Source organism: Petromyzon marinus, chromosome 7 (genome assembly GCF_048934315.1).
Source record: "Petromyzon marinus isolate PM22_M1 ecotype Great Lakes invasive population chromosome 7, UKy_Petmar_22M1.pri1.0, whole genome shotgun sequence".
Lineage (NCBI taxonomy): Eukaryota > Metazoa > Chordata > Hyperoartia > Petromyzontiformes > Petromyzontidae > Petromyzon > Petromyzon marinus.
In genome coordinates this window covers 17,289,296-17,314,447 of record NC_133673.1, presented here as the reverse complement: position 1 = coordinate 17,314,447, position 25,152 = coordinate 17,289,296, and the positions used below count along the sequence as shown (strand labels likewise).

At 47.9% G+C, this 25,152-nt stretch overlaps 1 protein-coding gene across 2 annotated transcripts; it reads left to right on the top strand.

Annotated features, from left to right (window-relative positions):
• The first annotated feature begins 1,076 nt into the window (after nucleotides 1-1,076).
• Nucleotides 1,077-24,925, top strand: LOC116940069 (bridge-like lipid transfer protein family member 3B). Of its 2 annotated transcripts, XM_032949362.2 has the most exons (20): nucleotides 1,077-1,368; nucleotides 4,405-4,567; nucleotides 5,391-5,429; nucleotides 6,227-6,318; nucleotides 7,301-7,490; nucleotides 8,514-8,654; nucleotides 8,844-9,014; nucleotides 9,807-9,993; nucleotides 10,796-10,882; nucleotides 11,944-12,126; nucleotides 12,545-12,669; nucleotides 13,458-13,599; nucleotides 14,617-14,807; nucleotides 15,187-16,463; nucleotides 19,167-19,318; nucleotides 19,848-19,987; nucleotides 20,585-20,735; nucleotides 21,129-21,439; nucleotides 23,060-23,168; nucleotides 23,956-24,925. In XM_032949362.2, exons 1-20 carry the CDS (start codon nucleotides 1,085-1,087, stop codon nucleotides 24,318-24,320), a joined length of 4,500 nt encoding a protein of 1,499 aa, XP_032805253.1. In that variant the 5' UTR covers nucleotides 1,077-1,084; the 3' UTR covers nucleotides 24,321-24,925. The 2 variants fall into 2 exon arrangements, with proteins under 2 accessions (XP_032805253.1, XP_032805254.1); XM_032949363.2 differs by lacking the exons at nucleotides 1,077-1,368; nucleotides 4,405-4,567; nucleotides 5,391-5,429 and adding an exon at nucleotides 6,777-6,886 and having other exon boundaries at nucleotides 6,228-6,318.
• Nucleotides 24,926-25,152: the final 227 nt, after the last annotated feature.

Below are 25,152 nucleotides of genomic sequence, written 5' to 3'. Positions count from 1 at the left end.
TATGGCTAATTGGAGGTGCACCCAGCGCGGCTATTGTCTGCCACCTGCGAAAATGTTCATTTGGTCGCCGTCCGTCATGGACCAGTTCCCAACTTATTTTGACCTGGAGACCACTGTCAACACTCAACATAATTTTTTGGACCAGCTTAGACCTATGACATTCTAAATTTAAACTTTCCTAAAACGGCTGTAAAATGTGAAGAATTACAGCGATTAACCTGCATTTGACTCTCATTCGTGAGATTGCGAGTTGTGCTTTGGGTTAATCTGTTTTATGCAAAAAATTGGAGCTTCAGCAATTATTGCATGGACCACTAAACCACAGTTGGGGCATCTGAGGCTTTTCATTCTTGTGATATTGTAAATGAGTAACGTTTCTTGATGCATATTTAATTTTAGACATTCTTCGATGAAAACTTTGCACATGCAACGTTACGGAGTGGTGGAGTTGATTGGGAGCTGCGTGTCTACGTTTCCGTGTCTTGTGTCGCCATGTCTGTCTCTTCATGTCCAGATGTGTGGGCCCTGATGTGACTGGTCAATTCTGGACAATGCTAAAATGTCAAATGTGTGGACAAAGGGGTCTGCAATTATGCATCCCTACTCTCTCTCTGTACTGGTCTTAATGTCCCTCTGCCTGGCTCTGGATCCCTGTCTGTGCCTTACGTCTGCTCATGTGTGCGTCTCTGTTCGTGTGGCCCACTGTCTTTGTCCATGTGTCTGTCTGTAACCCTGTCTGTGACTGTCTGCATGTCCCCCTGTCTGGCTCTGTTTTCCTGTCTCATCGTTTCATTGTGTATCTCGGGTTCTTCCTATCCATGTGTCTCCATGTCCTATATGTCTCTGTCTCCCTTTTACCCCTGTGTCTGCATTTTTGTCCCTCGTCTCTGCACACCTCTCCGTTTGTGGGTGACAATTGGCCCCCCGTATTGTATTTCGTGACTGAGGGGTGCTCTCCCTCCCCCGTGGGTTCCCCCTTTTCCTCCACCACCTCCCTCTCTCCTCCCCCCTCAAATTGGGGGATCCCCCCCCAAAACCCCCTCCCCCGAGCTCCCCCTAGCCCCTCCAATGGGATGTGTACCGGATGCCCCGGAAGTGGTGGAGGGGGATTGTGGGTGTCGCGCGTGTCTGTTGGGGTCGCGCCGCCTCAGCCACACGAGACGACCGCGGGTGGCGGTGTAGCTCCCTCTGTGCCGCTGCTGCTGCTCATGGTTTTGGGGGAGGTGAAGCGAGCTGCTGCTGCTGGAGCCGCGAACCGCACGGGCATGGCCCTGAGAGGAGACGCGTGGCGCGTCTCGCAGTGAGACCGACTCCTCCGCGCACAATGGCGGCGCTCATTAAGAAGCAGATTCTGAAACATCTGTCCAGGTGAGACCGGGTCCCGAGACACGGGTCTAGGTGAGACACTGGCCCGAGACTCGGGTCCACGCGAAACACTGTTCCCGAGACACGGGTCTAGGTGAGACACTGGTCCGAGACTCGGGTCAACGCGAAACACTGTTCCCGAGACACGGGTCTAGGTGTGACAATGGACCCGAGATTTGAGTCGGAGAAAGTGTGTGGTCCTGAGATTCATACCTAGAGATACGGGCGCTGCTGTACGTGTGTGAGCGTGTGGTCCTGAGACTGTCCAGAGGCTCGTGTACAGGTGAGACACGGACCCAGGTTTTGACACCTGTGCAGGTGTGGATACACGTGTAGTAAGTATACTGCCTCGCTCCAGAGCCCTCTTGCATTATGTACACGTAGGGTGCCTTGTCCGTATTTGTACCATTAACTATTAAGTGTATGGGCGGTGCAGACATAAATAACCAGGTTTCTATGAGGTAACCAGGTCCCCGTCGAAAATGAGCATGTATTTTTAATGAGGTTTACATGTGCCAAATAGAGTGGTTCATATAAAGTGTTCCACAGAAATTAAGGGGAAAATTACACGGTATGACCGAGGTGCAGTACAATCACGTTTGTGTTATTGTACCACTAAACGACGGTGCGGAATTTAGTTATTTTAACCACTGCTAAATATTAACTCAAATCATGAAAGTGAAGTATATTACGTGTTATATAGTCCCCGCATTATTTGTTTTATAACTGCATACTATTTATCATTACTGTTACAGTATTGAATGAGTTTTTAAATACACGTACTGTATTGTTTGGTTCTTTCGGTAAAGTCACGTAGATAGAAAATATATATAAAATAATGAAAGTGACCGTACTGGCAGTCTATAATGTAGCCTGTAGCAATGGTTATTAAACTGAACCTGAGTGAGCGTACTGGCAGTCTATAATGTAGACTTATTTTGGTTCTTTCAGTAATAAAAAGAAAATAAGAAATAAACACAAAAACCACGACGCTTCGATCGCAACACAAGCGGTCTACTCAGGGGGCAATGTCAACAATATGCGACGTAGTCTGTCGCCAACCACATCCACAGAGCGGCTTGTGGTCACGTTGGCCTCAGGTGTTAAGGTCGGCTCTGAGCAGGGCCCATGACCGGCACCGCAGATCGAAGCCAGGAAGGTGATTGGTGGGGTCAGCGATGAGGACCGTTCCTTACGCCACCTTGAATCCACCGACGAGTTCCACTTTGGTCCACACAGGGTGTCTCGATGACGAGCGGGTGGCTTTTGGGGGGCCGAACATGTCCAGATGTAAAGCAAGACTTGTTTTTGGACAAATATTCACCATATTGGCCGTTGATTCCTCACAATGAATGTGAGGGGGAGCTAATATCAGTTTTTGAGATGTAATCGAGAATACAACCTGTGTTCATGGTAACCAGTTTAAGACGTTCTATTCCATAAGCTTATTTGGTACCATTAAACTCATATCTTTAACAATGTTTTTCTCAGTGTTATGCCTAAGGGAAATGCTGAAGATGTTTTAGTTGTTAGGATACAGGGCTACTTTCGGCACGCCTCTTCAGTCTCTACCTGTGCCGCGGAGTTCTGGCGTCTATGCCGTGGACCTTCAGGCGTTACTGGTGGTGACTGCCATGTCAGTATTTCAACAATGTGGTCACCTCGGCTACGTAAAGGGTGCGACCTGGTACCACTGTATACCATTGTGGTGCTGTAAAACTGACGTCTGACCAAGGGTTAAGTTGGAGGGGGCAGGGCTCTGCTGCATTGGATGTCTCTTGTTTGATAGTGCAGGCTTTGCCATGGTACGGCGATACGCCGCAAACCGACGCGGTTGCACTTCACAGTGCCCCCCTTACAAGTTCCATCTTGAAGTCCCACTACCCTTTGGAGCTGAGCGCCATGACTATAAATAACCTGGATGCAATTCCTCATTAACGGCCACCAGGAAATGGCTACTGCCAGCCCATCACAGTGTGAGTGGTGCTCACCCCTTATTGAAACGAGGCATAGTAATCCTGCTCACCTGCTCGTGTTTTCTGCTGCTGGATTGGTCAGGTGTTAGATGATGGGGTGCGAGCGATGGGAGTTGTGTTTGAGACTTTGGCATTTCCATCAGGCCCACAAGTCTCGCACTTCCTTCTAATCCAGTCGTGTGACCTTGTTTAAAAGTCCAAGTGATGTCCTGCTCAAATGAGCATTGAGGTGGTGGACATTATCTCTTTACAGCTCTGAGCCAGTAGTGTAAGTTTGACATTGCTATGGTAGGGTTGAATCTGTCCATACGACTACTGCTGAATATCCATAGTGGTAAGTATTTTATTCACCCTGGAAGGTTGATGGGCTGAGTCAACACCCAAACAAGATTTGAACTTGCAACCTTCTGATTGCGAGCTGTTGGCTCTACTACTGTACTGCTGAGCCACCTAGCTGGATTGTTTATAAGGAGAGAATAACAGTCAATGTTTAACAAACGCTAAACAGGGTGAGTAGTGATGTGATCTACTTTTATCCATTGTGTTCAGCACTGACTCTCACCCCTTGTGTATAAGAGCAAAGGCTGCAACGCCCGTCTGTTAATTGTAATGCATTTTGTGCCAATATATTTTAATTTAAGAAGGGAGGATTTTCAGATTTGTTGTGCCAAGTGAAAGTCTTACATCTTGATGACTACTGATAATACCATTGGCGCTTTGAGTGGCAAATTTGTGCCAGAAATGTGCCACGTGTAAAGCAAAAATAAAATTGGCCATTGCTCTAGAATGGTCATGAATATATTTGAATTGTATCATCATTCATGTAATGAAGGCATTGTGACAGTCGTTGGGAAATTCATCATACCTTAGTTAACAGCTCTTGTCCTCTAGATAGACTTGACCACCTTCACCATAGCATAGCAGAATTTCTACCCCTGGCTTAGGGCTTTAAAGAACAGATGAGCACTGCCTTAAAGAGCAGGAAATAACTTTGACTAGTGACACTATACAGTCATCAATTATCTGACCGTGTGTTCCTGACGTCCGTGTGGGATTTGGGAAGGTTTGCCAAAAACCTGTCGCCAGACAAGATCAATGTGAGCACGCTCAAGGGTGAGGGTCACCTCAGCAACCTGGAGCTCGATGAGTCGGTGATACAGGACGTTCTGGACCTGCCCACGTGGCTGGCAATCACACGCGTCTTCTGCAACCGTGCCGCTGTGCGGGTAAAGTTTACACGCACACACGAGACAACGATCCCCCATGTAGTCTATGCAAGCTTGATCTAGCAACACAAAGGTCTGCATTGGATAAAAAATACCTCAGCCTCTTCCAGACCACCAGTGCAAAATAACTGAATGTGACCATGTTGTTTAGACCACCATATCAAAGAGTTGGGAAATTGTGGCCTTCCCTACACAGGCTGTTGGGGCAAGTGCTATTTGTGAGCACTTATGTAGGCTGGCACAGTGCACCAATGAGGGGGTGGCATGGTTAGCAGCAAGCCCTGCCGTGTTTATCTGCCCAATGCTGATATTTGCACACTGAACAAGGTACTCATTTTAGTCTGAGTTGACCAAGGGGAGGTTCAGGACCGGTTAAGATATGCGCCACTGATGATGGCCGTGAGAAGGATTCAAACTCATTGTCGGGTTCGTAGCACAGTGTGCTATTACACTATTGTTGTACACAATGCACACAAGCACACACACACTAGCATAACCTCACACACTATTGAAGTTTTTGTTGGTTTCCACTTTTCTGATTTTACAATCAACATGTTGTGAAAGTGACCGGAGTCAAATCTAATGACTTTTGCGACGAGAGTGGGATGCATATTCAAGTGCGATTCCTGCATTAGTTTATGTTTAATGCTTGGTAAATTGTTTATTGACATTTTTGCAACTTCGATTGTCTATTTGGTAACCATTTTGGGGTACGTTTACTAACTTTACGCGTTAAGGAATCGATGACGCTCTCGCTACACATGCAACAGGCACTGATACCCACGGATCTGCAACATGTGCTGACCGTGCCTGTTTTTTGCAGATCCAATGGACAAAGCTGAAGACGCATCCAATTTCTCTGGTAAATTATTTATCATCTGTGAACTGCGCTTTGTAATGGATGTGTAGTGAATTCAACTAGTGAATTCAACTAAGTCGCAAACGTACTCTTTGGAGGCAACACATTTATTGATACAAACACAAAGGGGTAACTGCTCCTTCACCAGATAACAACCTATGCTGGTGGACCACCAGGCTAACTACACCCTATGGTTGTGGACCACCAGGCTAACTACACCCTATGGTTGTGGACCACCAGGCTAACTACACACTATGGTGGTGGAGCACCAGTCTAACTACACACTATGGTGGTGGACCACCAGGCTAACTACACACTATGGTGGTGGACCACCAGGCTAACTACACACTATGGTGGTGGACCACCAGGCTACCTACACTAATCACACTGGGAGTAGCTACAACGGACAGGACCCCGGCTTGGATCCAGGTCTACGTGTTGGTGACTCTTCTCCCTACTGCCAAGTTTTTGCAGTAGGGGTGTGATGTTGCTGCTGCATGCAATCCCAATTGTGTAATTTGCAGGTACTTTTTCAGCATTGTGATGTTTGGATAATACCAGTTACATTATATGTTTATTATTTATGGGAGGAAATAAGAGAAATCTGGATAAAAAAAAACCCATGCAGAACAGGGGGACAGCATACAAACTCTAAATAGAAATGTGCCCGAGTCGAATATTGAATTCAGGTACCTTCTTAATGTGAGACGCAAGTGTTACTACTGCGCCACCACCCTGTGGCCCAAACCACGCTGCTGTGTTTACAGAAGATTAAAACTATGCTGCTCGTTTTCCTATAGTTCCTCGACAAAGTCGAGGTGGAGATGATGACTTGCGAGGAGCCAAGGCGGCCAAACGGACCCTCGCCCATCGCCACCATCTCAGGGCAAAGGTGAGTTATAGTGCTGGCTAGCCTGTCATGTGTGACTGCTTTTGATTATTATTAGAGCATTATTACTCTACTTGTTTACCCAGGAAAGCCTCAGAGTCTTGCATCTCACTGGGATTTTTGCGCACAGCGTTGGTGTACGGTGCTATTTCAGGAATATTTTGATGTTTTTTTCCTGGATTTTCTGTTTGCACAGTCACATAGTCACTTTAAGATGTTTTCTTATTCATGTTTTTTGTTTGTTGCGGTTGTACCCGATTCAAGAGCCGAATGGCTCACAGGGCTATACCAAATAAATGGAACTATGAACTATGAAGACCCTTTTCCAGGAGGGTTCCACCAAGTCTTTACAATAGGGGGGTGATGTTGCCACTGTGTTTAATCACAATTGAGTAATTTGTAAGTACATTTTCTGCATTGGGATATTTGGCCAATACCATTTACATTGTGTGTGTTTTTAGCAATGGGAAGAAACCAGTAAACCGAATTTGAATATTTATCCTGGAGGAATCTGATGAGCTATGAAGCTGTTGCAAAACAGGGGGAAAGCATACAAACTTCATACATTAAGGTTGGTAATTGGATCCAGACCCTTCTTGTCATGAGGCCCGAGTGTTACCACTACGACGCCCTGCCTCCCGCAATCATTGGGCATAGTGTCTTGCACTTACTGGCACTTGTTGATAAGCGCATCTTGAATTTACTACACGTGATTAAGTACAGAGCTTTTCTCATGCACTCGGATGGATGGCAGAACACTTCTTCCTTCCGTGCAATTAGTTTTATTTGTTTTACTTGTTAAATTTGAGTAGCTTTTCCGGCTCATCCTGAATTATAGATTGTCCGGCTTTGAGAGGTTATAATGTACAATTAATCATCTGGTAATTAATTCAATGTGCCAGGCATGAGTATCTGATGAATGTGCTGCGCAGTAGGTGTTGGTTAGTAAAAGTGTTTGCTGGGGTGTGTGCATGCGTATCTGCAGTGAGTACGGGTTTGCAGAGAAGGTGGTTGAGGGCATGTCCCTGTCAGTGAGCTCCATCGTGGTCCACGTCCGAGCCCAGGCCTTCAACGCCTCATTCCAGCTGTCGCAGCTCCGTGTCTACAGTGTGAACCCCAACTGGGAGGGCAGTGACCTGCGCTTCACACGCATTCTTGACCCCAACCGCGGACAGGTGATGCGCGTTTGAGCCTTCTAGCCCAGTGTGATTAATTGAGAAAAAAAATGCCGGGAAAATATTTTTGTCTGTTAGATTACTCAGGGCCCTTTAGAAAATTGCAACCACCTCAATATTTTGCTTATGCCTATGCTGTAAGATAGCTCCACTATATATATGGTGGGTGAGGATGTACATTGCAGTGTTCTTGCAGATTATCATTGTTTCAAATTGCGGTGATGGTTGAGTGGCGGTCATCTCCATATCGGGTCTGGAGGCGGTGATGGAATTACACGAATTTAGCTCCACCGCTCAAGTAACTGTTGTCCTGGCATTGCTGAATGGTCTGTTTCTGGCTGTGAGACTTACACCTTGAAATGCCAAAACGTGACACTTTTTTTACTGATTGGCCGTGTCGGGTGGTGGAGGGTTGCGACACATTTATAAATAACGTGATCTAAGCCAAAAACCTTTATTATGAAAAAGCTTCATGTTCGCCATAAAATGCATTTCTTGATGCCCCAGTGACTTCTAATGGCCCCCTTACTCTCTTATCAAGAGCTAGCAGTGCAAACAGTGGTTCCGTGTCCCACAGGGGAGTGAGTTGAATAACTAATATATAACATTCATTCGAGGCATTAGAGCCGCTATTCTCAACCTGTGTAGCGTGCAAATCTTGGGGAGCACGAAAACTATTTAGGGAAGGCGAAGGCTGCGGCATGAACACCATGCGGGAGAAGTTTTAAACATGTATGAGGAACACGTTGACTAGAGGTGTGAAACTGTGATTTGGGTATTGTGGGATTGTAACCTTCATTGTGTTTTTGAGACTGGGGGTGTGTGGAGGTGGCAGGGATCAGTGGTTTGGATTGGGGGGCTGCCAAACGAAAAAGGTTGAGAACCACTGGATTAGAGGCTTTGAATGAACGTGTAATGTTGTCTATACCATCTCCCCATTAATTTAGGAGGGTCTCCAAAATGGATTGGCGTGTATTGGAAATGAATGGCTTGAGTAAATGGTGTGCATTGCGGATCGTGCAGGTGCTGACGTTTAAGGAGGCCGAGTGGCAGACGTTGCGGATCGAGGTTGACGCCATCCACTCGGAGGAGCAAGAGGCTGCTGCCACGCCGCTGCGACTCATCACCAACCAAGCGCGCCTGCGCATCGTGCTCAAGCGCACCGTAAGCAACGCTCAGCTGATCCCCTCCGTGGCCTTTGCACGCCCACAGTAGCTCATGTAGAGTGCACTCAGCCCATGCAGTTAGCCTGTAGATGACCTGTGTCTTCTCTCTTTGCACTTTGGATGCCTCGTGTCTTTCCTCTCTCCTTGCATTGTGGATGGCCTGTGGCTTTCCTCTGTCTTTTTGCAGTTGACAGATTGCAATGTGATCTCCTCCAAGCTGACTCTACTGCTGGATGACCTGCTGTGGGTGCTCACTGACTCGCAGCTCAAGGCCGTGGTTAAGTATGCTCAGTCGCTCGCAGAAAGCATCGAGAAGTCTACGCAGCAGCAGAAGAGCCTCGCTTCTCATCGTGTTCAGGTAATGTGCAGCGCTGAATGCATTTAACGAGTCAAAGGTTTAAGAATACATTTAAATGTCGCTCTGCTATACTTCTGGGTTGTTTGGCACGATGTCTGACCTTTCGCTCCAGGCACTGGGAGCTTCTCATCTCAGTTTCTGAACAAGCTCCCAGCATGTGGACCAAAACATCTGGCATTGTGCCAAACAATACACAGCACAACCGCGAACACCTACACAGTACATGTTTAAATGCTTTAATTCAGTAAAGATGCTGTATGAAAATATTTCTGAATGCACAAAGGACCTGGTGCGTAATACAACGTGAGGTGAAAATATATTATCGTCACTTAAAGCGGTCGGAAGTTAAGATGAAAAAATTTAAAACACGTCATCCTAAAGTGTTGTCTGGCTCAAGATGTAAGTATAAATAATAGATGATGTTTATTTTATGCATCCAGTCGCATTGAGTGCCTGCGGTGTTGTGTGTACACATGGTATAGTAATTAGTGGGCGAAGTGGTGGTGCAGTGCTAAGTGCACTTCGCAAGAAACCTGGCAACCTCTGGTAATTTCCAGGCCAGGGCTGACATCTATGACAATTATCTCAGCCATTCCTGGGCCTGCGTAATCTCTGCTCAGCCTTTAAATGTGTACCTGGTGCAGTGTCTAAGCATCGGGAGTCAAAGGCAGCTGGGCGTTGTACTGGCCACCCAACCCCCTCGAGGACCGTGCTCCCGAATAGCACTTGCCCCAAAATCCTGTTAAAAGCTACACGTGGGATCTTTGTCTTTGTAAACACGTGTGCGTACAGACGCCAGCAAACCTGTCGCCCGGCAGTCAGTCAAACACCCAGGTGTCGGAGCAGCCTGACCCCAAAGGGTACAAGGAGGCGATCAGCTGTTTCTTCGAGCGCCACGACGTCAAAGAGCCGTCGTATCACTCAGTCATCAAGCGACTTGACCTGCACCTGTGTGACGACAACTGTACGGTCAACCAAGGTGGGGCAGCCGTCGTGTGCGGCCCCTGTGCTGTGCACGCCCACACTGCACCTATGCTAAGAGCAAGATTCCCCATTAACTTGCCTTTCACTGGAGTACACACTTTATCACAATTCAGCACAGTTTGTAATTAAGGCTGTGACTTTCATCATTGTCGGACATTGTCTATCCACTGCTGGATGAAGGGCTTCCAGCGCCGTCGCCATCCCACAAGGTCCAGTGCTGCTACCTTCCATCCCACTTGTGCATGAACTGATAATAAAGGCTGCTTTAACTTTAGAATATGAAATAATTGAAATGTACACTTCATTATTTTGTTTAATAGTGTATAATTGCCATGTTATTTGCATGAATAAATCATTTTGCCGAGGTGGCTCAGCGGTAGAACAAGGTGCTCCCAATCGGAATGCTCAAATTCAAAGCCTGGTTGGGTACCACTTTGTGTGGAAGTCAACGGTAATTATCTCATGGACAGGCTAGCAACCTCAAAAGGATTGTGGAATTTCCCCCACTGGCTCAGGGTTGTAAACAGGAGATGAGCTGGAGACTCTGACTCCATTTTAGAAATGGTTTCCTCCCGAAGCTAAGACACACAATGTTAACCGGTGTTGGCCAAACACCCAAACTCTGAAGTGACCTAAAAATGACTCAATTTGGATTACACACAACACCAGCATTCCCCGCCTGCAAAAACTTTGCAGGACCCTCCTGAAAATTTTCTTGAGACTGTGGGGATTTTCTGGATGAAAAAGCGTAGTAATAATAATTATTGTTGTTGTACTGTGCATTGCTGTGTGTGAAGAGCCAACCAAGCGTCGGGTTCCCGGTGGGGCCATGCAGCTAACGATCCACCGCCTCACCCTGGACTACTACCCCTACCACAGGGCCGGTGAGTGTGCCTAGCGACAAGTTTCCAGCAGTCGGTATGGTGCGGGTATTATGGTTGCCGCGACACGACAATACTGTGACGTGCCGTACGGTGAAAGGTGCCACGATAATCACCTCGTCCGCTTTGTCGAATAGCGGGGTGTTGTGATTATCGCCAATTTTATAGTATTTTCAAGGATTTATGATCCCCAAATATGACATGACAAACACAAAAATGTACGTTAAAAATGAATAGTTGTTACTCTCTTTTCCAGGCCCTCCTGCCAGCAGTGGAATAAGAAAGCAATTGCAGGGCAGCACCTTCAGCGTTTGTAACCCATTAAATGAGTGCTGTGCACAAATATTTCTGGTGCATTTGACACTGGCTGTTCTTTTAAGTCATTGTAGTAGTCGTAATTTAATTATTGTGTAGGTGACAGCTTTGCATTGAGCATTCTGGATTGTGCAATGATGATAAGACTTTTGGCAGGCTTCTGTTGATTGCACTGTAGTTGAACTTAAGCAATTTATCTTAACTGGATCATACAGAAAATATATATGAGTGGAAATGAGAACTGCTTTTACAATAGTATAGGATATGGATATTGCGATAGTATATATATCATGACATTAATATATATACACATGTCACCGCTGTGCTGTCATGGTCCAGCGGTAATGCAGTTGCCGCTTGTTGCAGAGGTTTGTGGTTGGATTCTGGTAGGCAGCCCTGGCTAATGCTGCGGGTGTATTAACTGTAAAATATATTGCCGTTTATTCTTCAGTGGACGTTAAAGACCCTGTGACATTAGTTGAAGAAGACAAAGCAATTATGTGCCGGCTTCATGGTTCTACTTTAACATATTTTACATGTTACCCGCAAATTACTTGATTGGGAAACACAGATCAGTTGTCACCCCCTCCTGTGAAAACTTAGCAGGAGCCTCCCGATAAAGACCCTTGAGACCCGAAGAAGCCTTTCTGCCTAAGCAAGCAGAATAAAATAAAAATATATTTATCAATGTGTCGTGAAAAGTGATGTCGCAACCGGACCGGGTATAACCGCGGGTATGTGGCCTGCAGGTCAACCGTGCGAACACTGGCAGCACTACAACGAGTCAACAGAAGCGCGCATGAAGTGGGCGTCGGGTCTGCTGGAGGAATTCAGGAGTCAAGTGGCACAGCTAAAGGTCGCAGCTGGAGACATGGGCACCGTGCCCCCGAAACTCTGCACCACCAGGTCCCTGTCAGACTTCTCCATCTCAAGTGAGACCCCAACAATGCTACCCTGATCCCTAATCCAAACACCGCCCTACATACACAGTGATGTAACAGGGGTTGTAGGGTTACCTTGATGAATTGTCCCCAAAACTTTGGGCGACAGAGTGGCGCAGTGCTAACGCTTGTGCTATTGATGCCCAGGGCCGTAATATGTGCTCACTTGTGGTAACCGCAACAACTGCAGGATCTGGCAGAGGGCAGAAAAGGTTGGCAGCGAGCAGTGGTGGCATCAGTCGCTTTGGCCACGATGATACCTTTATCCTGATACTCGGCTTATCGAACTTGGCACGTAAACTATGCAACTTGTTGTCTATGTTGGATCCTCGCCACAGCAAGACGTGGGTTTCGGACACTTTGCTGATGAGTGCGTTTCTGTGTTGGTATTGACCGTGCAATGGCACAGATGACCACAAAGTGGAGGGAGTGAGCAGAGGCATGGGCGCTTCAGCTTCTGCAGCGCAGCCGTCAAACACCAAGCTCCTGTCAAGCTGCCTCGTGCTGCGGGTGGAGGATATCGACGTGTATCAGGTATTCCCCATGCTCCGGTAGAATAAGGAAGGCAGAACACCAGACAATACAAACGAGACGACACAAACTCGGCAAAAAAATGTAAATTGCTTAATCAGATCGTGACTTGAAATCATGACAATTCATCGAGTCCCCATGCAAGTGAATGGTTGCGTACTTACTGTGCAACCAACGCTTACACCGTTGGCCAGGGTGCACTACGTTCCCACCTGACCATGGACCCCTGCGTCCACACGTGCAATCTCCCCCTGTGTAGATCTAACACCATGTAAACATGTCCTGCTCACAAACAGCAGGAAGGCACGTATCCCATCATGCGTGCGTGTCCTGCGACCATCACGTTTTATGTACAATGGTCTCAACCTTGTCTAGAACATATTATCGTCGAGTCCATCATCTCAAAAGTTGACTGTATGGCCATCCAAGCAGGCCTAAACAATAATAGGGCCAGACGTTCATTTCCATTGAGTTGGTGGATGAGACACGGCTGAGAGCACCGTACCTGCAAGGTGGTGGTCACATAACGTGCACGCAAGGCACAATGGGAGTAGGGCCCTCCTGCTGTTTGTGAATAGCACCCCTGTGCGTGCTGCTATTTCAATTCGTTCCCAATTGGCACATTCTGCTGCGCTGGTTTTTCTCATCTTTCATGGAAAGAATTGTATTTGAAGACCCTGCCTGTTGTGTGCATTGGTGCCAGTGGAGTGTGTGTAGATAAGCCCTCACCCTTGTGGTATTTGATGAATGTTTTTGTTTCAAACAATATTTCTCGACGTGCGTATTTGCAGGTATCCACGGCTGACATGAGACAGGGCACCCCTCAAAAGCTGCTCTCCTGTAATAAAAAGGCGCTATTTCTGCCACCCGAGATGTCGGCCATCCACATGGAATTTACCGACTACTACTTCCCGGAGGAGAGGCAGTTTCCCAGTAAGCTTCTGCCTTTGCCTGTGCACCACCATGTCACTCTCGCTCAGCTCTCGCTCAGCTCTGCATGGCACTGTGGTGTACCGGTTAGAAAGTGATGCGTTTGTGCAACTTGTTCATACACTGTAAAGAAGACAACTGGACACACCTTTACACGAAATATTGCGCTGTGTTCATGTACATTTTTGTATGTGCTTGTACATTGTATACAACATTCATGATTGGCCATGGTCAATCCACTGCAGGATGAAGGCCTCTCCAAACTAATGTAATAATCATTCATAATTGAGGTTTTTGGGTTAGATCGCGTTATTTATAAATGTGTCGTAACCCTCCACCACCCGACACGGCCAAACAGTAAAAAATGTGTCACGTTTACAAAGGACAAATAGTTCACTACTTTAGCCCACCGGTGTGTTGAAGAGTGAATCAACATTTAAAATTTGAGTACGACGTTTCGCTGGCAATTACATCCAGCATCATCGGGCAATTCGCCAGAATGGTAAAGCCCTCACTTGCTCCCGGTCTTAAATAGAGCAGCAGGGTGACGTCATCATTTAACTCATTCAGGTGCAGTGATTTGAGGCGGAGAGGGGTATTGTAATTATATAATCAATTGGTAATCAGTCAATGGTTATGATTAGTAATGAGTTGTAGATTAGTAATTAGCTGTAATGTGTGTTATTGTGATTATATGCTACATTAGTAATCCGTTAATTAATATGTGTTTCTCCTATAAGGAATTGTAATATGTATTATTTAATAATACGCTTCCAAGCCGCACTAAGCCTATAGCTATCAGAACGATTAAAGTTATTTCTATTTCTCTCAATTTCAATGGATTCTCTTATTAGTCTTTGCCAGTAATAATTCGTTTTACACAACACTTCAACGTTATCAAAATCAATTGAGTGTCCTTGTTGACAAGCATGTTCTGCCACTGCAGAACATGCTTGCCATGCTTTGTTTGCACACTTCTCAGTGTTTTTTCTGTACTAAAGACTATGCAAATGTTTTCAGTTCCCAGTTCCAACCTATATGTGCAGCTGAACGCCCTGCAGTTCACCATGGACGCACGCAGCATCCTGTGGATGAACCGCTTCATGCTGGACGTCAACCAGAGCCTGGAGCACTTCAAGGCCCTGCAGGGTGCGGAGCAGGTGCACCCTCCGGAGCACATCGACATCCGTGTGGATGGCCTCATGCTCAAGGTGATCCCAACACGACCCCGAATGATGGTGCCACTTATGTGGCAGGGTGGCACGGTGGCGCTTGCTTGTGCCTCGTAGCAGGAAGGGGCCGGGGCGCTGGGTTAGATTCCAGACTCGAGCGCCTTTCTGTGTAGAGTTTTTTTTTTATTTTCTCCTCCTGTTCTGAATGGGTTTCCTCGGGTTTCCGGTTTCCGCCCATAGCTAAAAAACACACACAAACATCCCAATGCTGAAACATTTCTTGCAAATTACTTAGTTAAGATGACATAGCAGAAATATTGCTCGCTACTGCGGAAACTTGACGGCACCCTCCTGAGAGTCTTGAGACTCAGTGAGGCTTTCCTGGGTAATACATCTTCTTTCCTGTGTCGTCGTTTAGGTTGTCCTTCCAGCGGAAAAGGTTGTAGAGCAGCCCGGGCGACCGCACGCAATCTCCCTTCAGATCTCCGACATGGTCACTACCAATGTACGCCACGGCCTCAATTGCCAGCGCTCCGATCTCAAACATATCCTCACGCGATTCCAAGAGTCGAACTTTTACCACGGCGACTTCACTAGCTTTCCCAAATCGGCGGAAAGCATGCACAGCGTGAGTCCCATGTTTTGGCGCCATGCAGAAGGGATGGACACCAAGCTGTACCGCATCGAGCGGGACGACGTGGCGGCAGACCTAACCCGCGACGCGCTCAAGACCCACGCATCCGGCGACGTGTGGGCCATGCACCTGTCGCAGTTCTGGGTGGACTACGAGGGGCGAGGACGCCCGCTGGGGTGCGTCGACTCTTTCCCCGTCACCCTGTGGCTCTGCCGCCCCCTACTGAACTCTTGCGACGCCCCGCAAAGCACTGGCGTGTCCGCCGGAGGGCAGGTCACCGCCGCCGCCCGAGAGCGCGGCGCGACGGAGCGACCGCGAAGACGCCCGGGGGAGGATGGGAGCTCTCCAGAGTCGGGGGGATCCAGCCCGAGCACGGAAGAGGGTGCCGGCACATTCCCACAGGCGGATCTTCACGTGTTGATGTACAGCCCGGCGCACGTCAGCGCCCAAATCAGCCATCTGCAGTACGTATTCTTGCTGCGCCTTCAGCAGGCCTTGCTATGTCTGCAGGAGCAGGTGCGAGAAGACCACCTGAGCATGACGGGGGTGCCGCCACAGCACGGGAGCATGAGTCTCGCTGTGTTGGTGCCCAGCGCGGAGGTGGCACTGCTTCTGTTGCCTGCCCCGGAGCCGGCGCCCAGCAGCAAGGGCCACACCTCTGAGAGCACCAGCTTGTCAGGGTCCGATATCTCGCCGGGAAACGGTGGCTTCAGAAGCCGGGGAAAGAGCGACGCCGGTTCCGGTGCCAGTGGCGAGAGGGCAGGAGACCGCACGTTCTGCGATGCGCCGGACCTCTTGTGCTCCCCGACACCCGAAGAGGTTGACGGGGGTATGTCGAGCGAGACGGATCCTCTCCATGCCCACAATAGCACCAGCGTACATCTGGCCAGGAACAGCCCGTCGTGTAGTCAGAGTGTGGAGGAGCTGGCCACCTCTCAGCGCCTGCAGACCGACATTGTGAATGCCTTAACCATCACCAAGGACAAAACCAAGGACGCCTTCATCATCACCAAGGTGGCGCTGAACTCCACCATGCAGAAGATTGGCCTCTCCACAAGCCGGTAAGATATCATTGTTCACTGAACGCGTAGGTTTTCGCAGACAATCCTGTGATTCATAATTGATTATTGGATTAGGCCGCATGATAATCTGGCCACAATCCGTGTCACCCTAACAACCCTGGAATGACTTCCTGGATCTTGTCCTGATGTGTCGCTTAGTTAAAATGTTTTTTTTGAGAATTGTTCTTCAGTTTACCGATGAGCTGAAATAAAGTTAGATGCTTGTACATGTGGAAGAGTCTTAATGGCACACATTTGATCGGATCATTACGTGGCCTAACCCAAAGAACAATTATGATTCATGATATAATTGTGTTTGCTTTTGCCTGCTCAGCCACATGCACAACAACAACTGCTGCCATTCGTCACTTGAGACATCACCACTGTGCTTGTGCCAGGATCCATGCCACCTGCACACATACACACACTCAAATCTTGACGACCTCCATTGACCTTGCATTCCTTCAATCCGCTGACCCAGAATCTATTTGAATGCAACCATTGCTGTAATAATTAACTCGAGTCCACAGACCCGTCAGTGTTTCCCTTGTGGTTTTGTTTTTGTTAATACGTTAACCTCCCCTTTGAAGACTTGCATATTCTTGGTTCTTTCGGTAAAGTCACGTAGAAGGGAAACAATAAAATAATAAAAATATAAAACAATAAAATTCTCACGACGTTTCGACTGCAACACAAACAATCATCATCAGGTGTGAAAACCACAGCAAGAAATTTTGAAAAAAGTGGCGGTTTTTTTAACGTTAGCACCACGGAGAGCGATTTGGCAGTTATTCAGATGGACGAGTCCATCTATGTTCGGAAAAGAGGAGGGGGGGAGACGAAAATAATGGATGCGGTCTGAAAGCCTCCGTAAGTGTGAACAATCAATTAAGACCCAAAATGGTTTATCAAATCCTTCCAATGATTGCTAAGCCAGAATCCATCTTCTCGGTTGAAATTGTCCCTGTGTTTGTATATGTGGATAGCCTCATGAACGACTCTTTCATGGTAGCCAGATGGCTTGCAAATAACCTCTGTCTTGGAGAAGTCAATGGCATGTGAGCCTACTGAATTATAACAGTGATCTGCCACGGCCGAGATGTTGGTCCTACCATGTTTTAGGTCTGCTTTGTGTTCCATGAGGTTGGGCGCAGAGTGGCAGTCTGGATGGCGTCAGTCTCAAATTTTTCCATGAAAATGTTGACTACAACCAGAGATAGGGGGGAGCCCATTGGGGTGCCCTCAGTTTGTTTGTAGAAAGTTCCATTCCAAGTGAAGTATGTATTGGTTAAGCAGTGTCTCACCAAGGAGGGTACCTCAGTGTTTAGTCCTTGATGAACCAAGTCTTCAATGATTGCGATGGTGTCAGGTACAGGAACTTTGGTGAATAAGGAAACAACATCAAAACTGACAAGCAGGTCGTCTGGGGACAGGGCAATACCCGTGATTGTCGATACCAAAGCAGGCCTAAAACACAGTAGGACCAACACCTCGGCCGTGGCAGATCACTGTTATAATTCAGTAGGCTCACATGACATTGACTTCTCCAAGACAGATTTTCTTTGCAAGCCATCTGGCTACCATGAGAAATTCGTTCATGAGGCTATCCACATATACAAACACAGAGACAATTTCAACCGAGAAGATGGACTCTGGCTTAGCAATCATTGGAAGGATTTGATAAACCATTTCGGGTCTTAATTGATTGTTCACGCTTACGGTGGCTTTCAGACCGCATCCATTATTTTTGTCTCCCCCCTCCTTTTTCTGAACATAGATGGACTCGGCCATCTGAATAACTGCCAAATCGCTCTCCGTGGTGCTAATGTTAAAAAAAGGCCACTTTTTTCTAATTTTCTTGCTGTGGTTTTCACACCTGATGATGATTGTTTGTGTTGCAGTCGAAACGTCGTGATAATTTTATTGTTTTATTATTTTATTGTTTCCCTTCTACGTGACTTTACCGAAAGAACCAAGAATATAAATCCCTGAAGTCACGAAAGCTTTAAATCAAAACTTTACTTGCAGTCAATTTATATTGGTGTGTATTTTATTCTCGTGATGTTGTTCGTTCTGGTGTACGTCTCTCATTACCTTATGGCACCGTACATCTAAACAGTCACTTGAAATACATAATTTGCCTTGTGTTATGTCTCCATTTTACTTGTATGGCCATCATGACCCAGTTGGCCTTGTAAAGTATCCCATGTAGGCCCAACTTCTTACCTTGTCAAATAAACTCTGACACTGTCAGTGCATGTAATTGGCAAATGCTTACTTGGAATCAAAGTAGTTTAATTGAAATGGTATGCGATTAAATGGTAATTTTTACAACCAATAGTTTTTTTAGGCTGTGCTGTCATACGTGCTGATGTACATGGCATGTGTGCGCAGAGAGTGGTGGTGCAGTGGTGAGCACACTACTATGATCTCGGCGACTCGAGTTCGGTTCCCGCACACGGCCAACACCAGTGACAATTATCTGAACTGGTCCTGGGCCTCCCCTAGGTCGACTCAGCCTCGAATTAGCACCTGGTGCAATGTGTTAAACATCGCGACTAGGAAGATAAAGGCGGCCTGGTGTGGTGTTGGCCACCCACCACCTCCTCTTGTGCCGTGCCAGCCTTCACAGATGCTCGCTCACAGGAATTGCCCCAGCAATCTGTTAAGGGCTATACGGGGTATCTTTGTTTGTATGCACAGAGAAAGCACAGGCAGACAACACATGGAGCCGAGCATGTCCATGAGCAAGCTAAGCGGAGAGTGTGGCGAGGGCATGGAGGAGGACTCCATCTCGGTGGACAGCGATGGCTCGGACAACTTCATCGTCTTACACATGGACACGCCTGCACGAGGTGGTGGAGGCTTTCCTCTGTAGCCTTCGGCTGAGTCCTTGTCTCCTGGGCTCATACACTCCTTCCTCTTCCGCTTTGTGTTCTATTTATTCTATTTATAACTCTCTGCCATGCTCATTTACCCGAGAAAGCCTCACTGAGTCTCATAACTCTGCAGGAGAGTCCTGCCAAGTTTTTTTCAGTTGGTGGCGGTGTTGCTAAGTGAAATCCCAATTGAGTAATTTGCAAGTAGCTCTTCATAATTTGGATGTTTGGCTAATAACAGTTAGATTGTCTTTTTTTAGCTATCAGAGGAAACCGCAGAACCGATAGGAAACCCATGCAGAGCAGGGAAGAACGTACCCATTCCACACACAAATGTACCCGAGTCAGGAATTGAACCAAGGCTCCGTCTTGCTGTGCGGCACAAGTGTTACCACTCCGGCACCCTGCCACCCAGTGTTTCATCCCCTCTCACCCTTTCTCCAGGCTACGCCGACTCAGAAGACACAAACATTGAGAGAGATTTCCTTGTATGCGGCGGTTGCAGATAAAACGTTGGGCGGATTGACCGATGGGGGGGGGCACCCCCAGAGCCCAGCAGAGAGCGCCGATGGAGCCCTGGAGCGACCGTCCCCGGAGCCCAGCAGCTCCACCTCGTGGAACGAAGGCGACCCCATCAGGGACCTGGTAACGAGCTGCCCCTTCCTTTTACAACCCTCGTGGCGACTCGTACGGAAGGTTGCGAGTTTGAATCCCGGTTAGGGGTTGACTCGGCCTTTCGTCCTGTGGGTACGATAACACGAGTACCAATTCGTGGGGAAGTGAACGATGATTGTCCTATGGGTAGACACGCCCCCGCCATGGCAACGTGGAGTTACCACCACTGGCTTAGGGCTGTGAATGGCAGATGAGCATAACATAATTCCCTTTGTTGCAGGAAATTACTAACTTGTTGACATTTTTGATGTGGTACACATTCAAGTTTGATTTGTTTAACCATGTGGGACCTCCGATTTCTCACCTCCAATTAGCACGATTGGGTGCATACGGTGCAAAAGAAGTTCTACATACAGACCCAAGAGACCAGGACTATCTCGTTTGCAAAAGTGGCCCGCGTCACAACAATAACTAAATGTTAAATCGCAATGTAATGCAATCGCCACAGATACCTGCATGCCTCCTTACACACCTACGTTTGCGTGCACGGAGCGGCCCCTGCCCAACACACGGTCGTGCACGCCCTCACTCGCGGGCACGCCGCATGCCCTGTGCCTGGCACCGCAGGCCTCGGTGATGTTGCTGCACGTGCAAGCGCTGGAGTGCAGCGTGGACGCGCTGGAGGGCCGCTCTACTGTTGCTCTGCAGCTCCGCGGCGTTCGCTGCGAACAGCTGGGCAACGTCAGCGCCAAACAGTACCTGAGCGCCCGCAGTGCCAGTGAGTGTGTGTGGCGGGGAGTGTGGTGGTGGCTGTTACATGAATTTTGTGGATGGACAGATTCGTGAAGGAGGCTTGTTGTGTGCTTTAGATATTCTGTAATAAATTGCAGCGCAACCAGTGCCCTGTTCCACACTCCTATAGCTGTGGCCATGACCTGGGATGATTAAACTCCATTCAACGAGGTCGCCAGGCGGCTCAGATGTCGGGAGCGCTGAGCCGGCACCACTGAATCCTGGGTTCGAATCCAGGTGGCCTGCTGGGGATAGTCAAGTAATTAACCAGAAAAATTGGTAGATAAATCGATTTCTCAATTGAATGGCCCGGCTCGACTGTGGACGACATTGGTTACCGTGCACGCTTTCATTGACTGCTGCTGCGGTGTTCGTTCAGGCTCGGGGGCACGAAGCGCGTCGGGAGGCACGCGGGGACCCGGGGAGCCCCCTCAGATCACGCTGCGCCTGGAGAGCCGGCTCGCTGACGACAGCGAGGCCCTCTTGCTCTCCGCGATGTCTCCGGCCACCGGCCCCCGCAACCTCCCCGTCCCCGTGCGAGACCTCCTGCAGTGCCATGTGCGGGCCGTGTCTGCGTCTCTGTCCACGTCCTATCTCTCCAATTTGGGCTACTTCATGGAGGATGAGCTCATCCCAACCGAGGTTCTGCCGTTGGTGCTGAGCATCTGTGACTGCAGCATCACCATCAGGGTCAGCGCATGATGATTGTTATTATTATTTCTGTCGGTGAAATGGCCAAGTGGTAGCGTGTTCGCTGCTTGTTATATATCCCGTGACATTCTAAAAAGAGTAGGCTGTGTGTGCCGGAAGTCATGGTCCAGATTTTTTTTTATTTTGAAACATTACACCACTAATTATTTAATTTGAATAACAAAGAACAACATTGTTTTTACTCTAATTCCTGTTTGGCTGATTTACGTTTCCTTCACTGCTGTGCTTGTTGTTTTGTTATTGCTCTTGTCATTTAAGGTCAGTCTTGCAAATGACACTCTCCTGATCCCTCCAGTTTTTACCTGATTAAATAAAATGCCTTGTGGCTCACAGGGGGCAGCTGTCATTATGAGGTCCCCTAAGAGAGAAAAGGAAACTCCAGCTGGACATTTGAGATACTGGGCATTAAAGTTTGAGTTTTAAGCTTGTTTTATTTAACCAGATGGGAACTCTCATCTCAATCATTCCAATGTCCAGCTGGAGTTTCCTTTTCGTTCTTAGGGGACCCCCTGATGACAGCTCCCCCTGTGAGGTGCAAGGCACTGCAGCACAGGGACGTGCGGTCAGGGGAAGCAGGGGAGGCAAGCCTCACCTGTCAAACTCCAATGAAAATAGCTGTTGCGAAAAGTAAAAAAAAGAATAATAAAATAAATATAAAGATTTTTCCACTGATCTGTGTTATAAATGTCATTTCTGTACGATTCCAATCATTTTATAGTCAAAATCGCCAAACTTGCGGAGCTCCACTGCAAATACAGGAAGAGACGAGAGGTGAGGCAGCGACGAGCTCAGCCTCCCCTCTGATTGCGCAACCGCTTAGTAACTGGATGGAGCGTGGACAATAAGCACGTGCCTGTTACTATCTCAGTATGTCACCAATGTAATGTTTGTAGACCCCTTCATTTCATGTCCTCGCCTTCCATACTCCAGGTAACTTATTTCACGTATGTAAATAAAGATATTTAGGCTCGCTAGTCTCGTCATGAAACTGCAATGAAAAAGCACCAGGGGAGGCAGCTATCACATCTGCCTCACTGAGGGGGACGTGTCTAACACGCCCCCCTCAGTGAGGACACGCCCCCCTCCGTGAGACCACGCCCCCATCTGTGTGAATCTGGCTCTGACACTAGCCAGTGCCTCCGCAGCCATTGACCTCACCGCACTTCACTGCTGCAGCACCAACCTGCAAGTGGGCATTCATCTATTAGTACAGGAGATGTTTACGTTTCAAGATTATTTTGTTTACTTATGTAGAAACTTGAGAGAACAGGAGTGTCTCATTTGCAAGAGTGACCAGAATGACAAGGAATACTAGTAGAACAATCAAGCAAATAGAAATCGGTGCAAAATCAACCAAATTAAATTAGAGCCTAAACAACCGCGAACACAGTGCAGATACCTACTTAATATTTAACAATATATTCCCAGTAATATAATTTGGCTCAGACAATTTAATTTTCAAGCAACATTGAAATTAAACCACAGAAACATAAAGTTATATTTGCGGTGATAATTGCAATTGTACATAAAGAGACAAGGACCTTGTCAAATATCCACGCTCCCAAAACAAGTGAAGATCCCCCTCGTTGTCGTTTCCAGGATGACAGCCCATCTATGAATGTGGCCTCCCCAGGCCCCTTGCCCGTGAAAGTTGCCGTCTCGCACGTGTCCATCCAACGCGGCCCCGACGGTGTCTTCTGCATCTCGGGTACCAGCATCTGTGCAGGCGGACTTCACTGTCACGCACCGTACACCGCCACCACTATCGTAATCACAGTTACTTTGACCGCTTTGTTATACAAATAACCGGTCAGATGGTTAAGCGCTCGGGCGAGCTGTTCACAATCTGAAGCTTGCGAGTACAAATCCTGATTGGGGGGGTTTACTCAGCCCATCATCACGCAGGGGTTGTTAAAATGAATACCGCATTATGGGGAGATCGATGGTGATCCTATAGATAGACTCGCACCCTTCATAAGAATGTGGAACTTCTGCCACTGACGTGAGGCTGTATACAGGAAATGAGCGCCACCTCAACATTGGTTTGATCATAAATTAACAATTATTGGACTCGCACTGCTGTTATCACAGCTGCTTTAACGTGCATCATTACAAATGACTTGACTTAGGCCTCAAAGCAAGAAGGCCTTGGGTTCGATTCCCAAATTAAGTGCTTTTCAGTGTGGAGCTTGTACGTTCTCCCCCTGTTCTGTGTAGGAGTACCTCTGGGTTTTCTGAATTCCTCCCGTAGCTTAAAAAAGACATACAGTGTAACTGGTGTTGGCCAAACATCCTATTGCTGCTGAATGATTACTTGCAATTTACTCAGTCGGGATCACACACAGCAGCAACATCGCCCCCTGCTGCAAAAAAAACTTGATAGGACCATCTTGAAAAAGAGACTTGAGACTTGGATAAACAATAATAATAATAATTGCATCCTAACTGTCGTGACGACTGCATGTGCCCTACTGCTGTGTGTGTATGTGCTACAGGGGGGCCAGGAGGGGGGCCCAGCAGTAGTCACGCCTGCCTGCTCTGCACAGCCTCAGAGCAGAGCCTGGGGGGCCACGATGGCACTCAAGATGCCGCCGCCCGTCGATTGAAGGAAGGAAGGGGGAACGGAAAGACGGATCGCGATGGCGAGATGGAATCTGGGCAGGGGAGGCCAGATGAGACTCGCGAGGCGGTGGGGAGTCGGGCCCATTCCGCCGGAGATGAAGACGACGAGGCGGAAGATCTGAAGCGGCGGCTCGCGGCCACCAACTTGGCGTTGGCGGAAGCGAAGGCCGAGGTGGAGTCGCTGCGACACGAGCTCTGTCGCTTACGGAGAGAGTCCCTGGGGAAACCGAGTTCATGAGGGCGTGCGAGGGCTTGTGCACCGGGGCGCGTGCGTGTGTAATGTGAATGTACAGAATACACGGAGAGTGTGAACTGAGCGTTTAATTCAAGGCTACTTCAGGGGCTGCACTGCATACACACAAAGAGGACGTCGACACGTTGGAAACGCTGCGTAGCCAACGCTGCATAGCCAACACTGCGGCTGGGTTGAGCATTCTCGGTAGAATTGCTTTGTTTGACATAAACACAAGCGCACATTCACATCATTGTTCCCTAGGTATATGCGGCGGTGGCACTAGAGCCCCAAGCACAATGTGTGTGTGCGTGCGTGTCGCCATCTCTCATTGCTTAGCACATGTTGCATAGCTATGCATGCAGATGGGGGGGGGGGGGTATTCGTGAGGCGGCCCAATGTGCAATACACAGCGGCGTGGCGAGCAGTTGTACCTCCGAGGTGGATTCAAAACATAAAGCACCTGCCATTGCAATTTTTTTCTCCAGCACTGCAGGTTGTGTTTAATATTTTTTAATGTTTTATTGTAATTGAAGGTCTCTAACGCGCAGTAAATGAAGGTGCAAAGATGTTGCGATAGTAAATAGAAAATAAAATTGAAGCAGAAAGTTTGCACGGCGTGTTAAGTTCGGGGTGTTCACGCCACCTTGGGCAGCGCACTGCACGAGCATCCAAATTGGCGATGAGGCGCATTCAGTGAAAGCGTATTTGGCTCTATTTGTAACTTTTACAAATTCAAATTGGTTTCCTGCTCGAAAGTATTGAGGCCGTGCTCATCTCTTGCTGATGATTGCCTCGTGGTGGAAACTCCACATTCCTGTGGCAGGGGTGAGTCTCC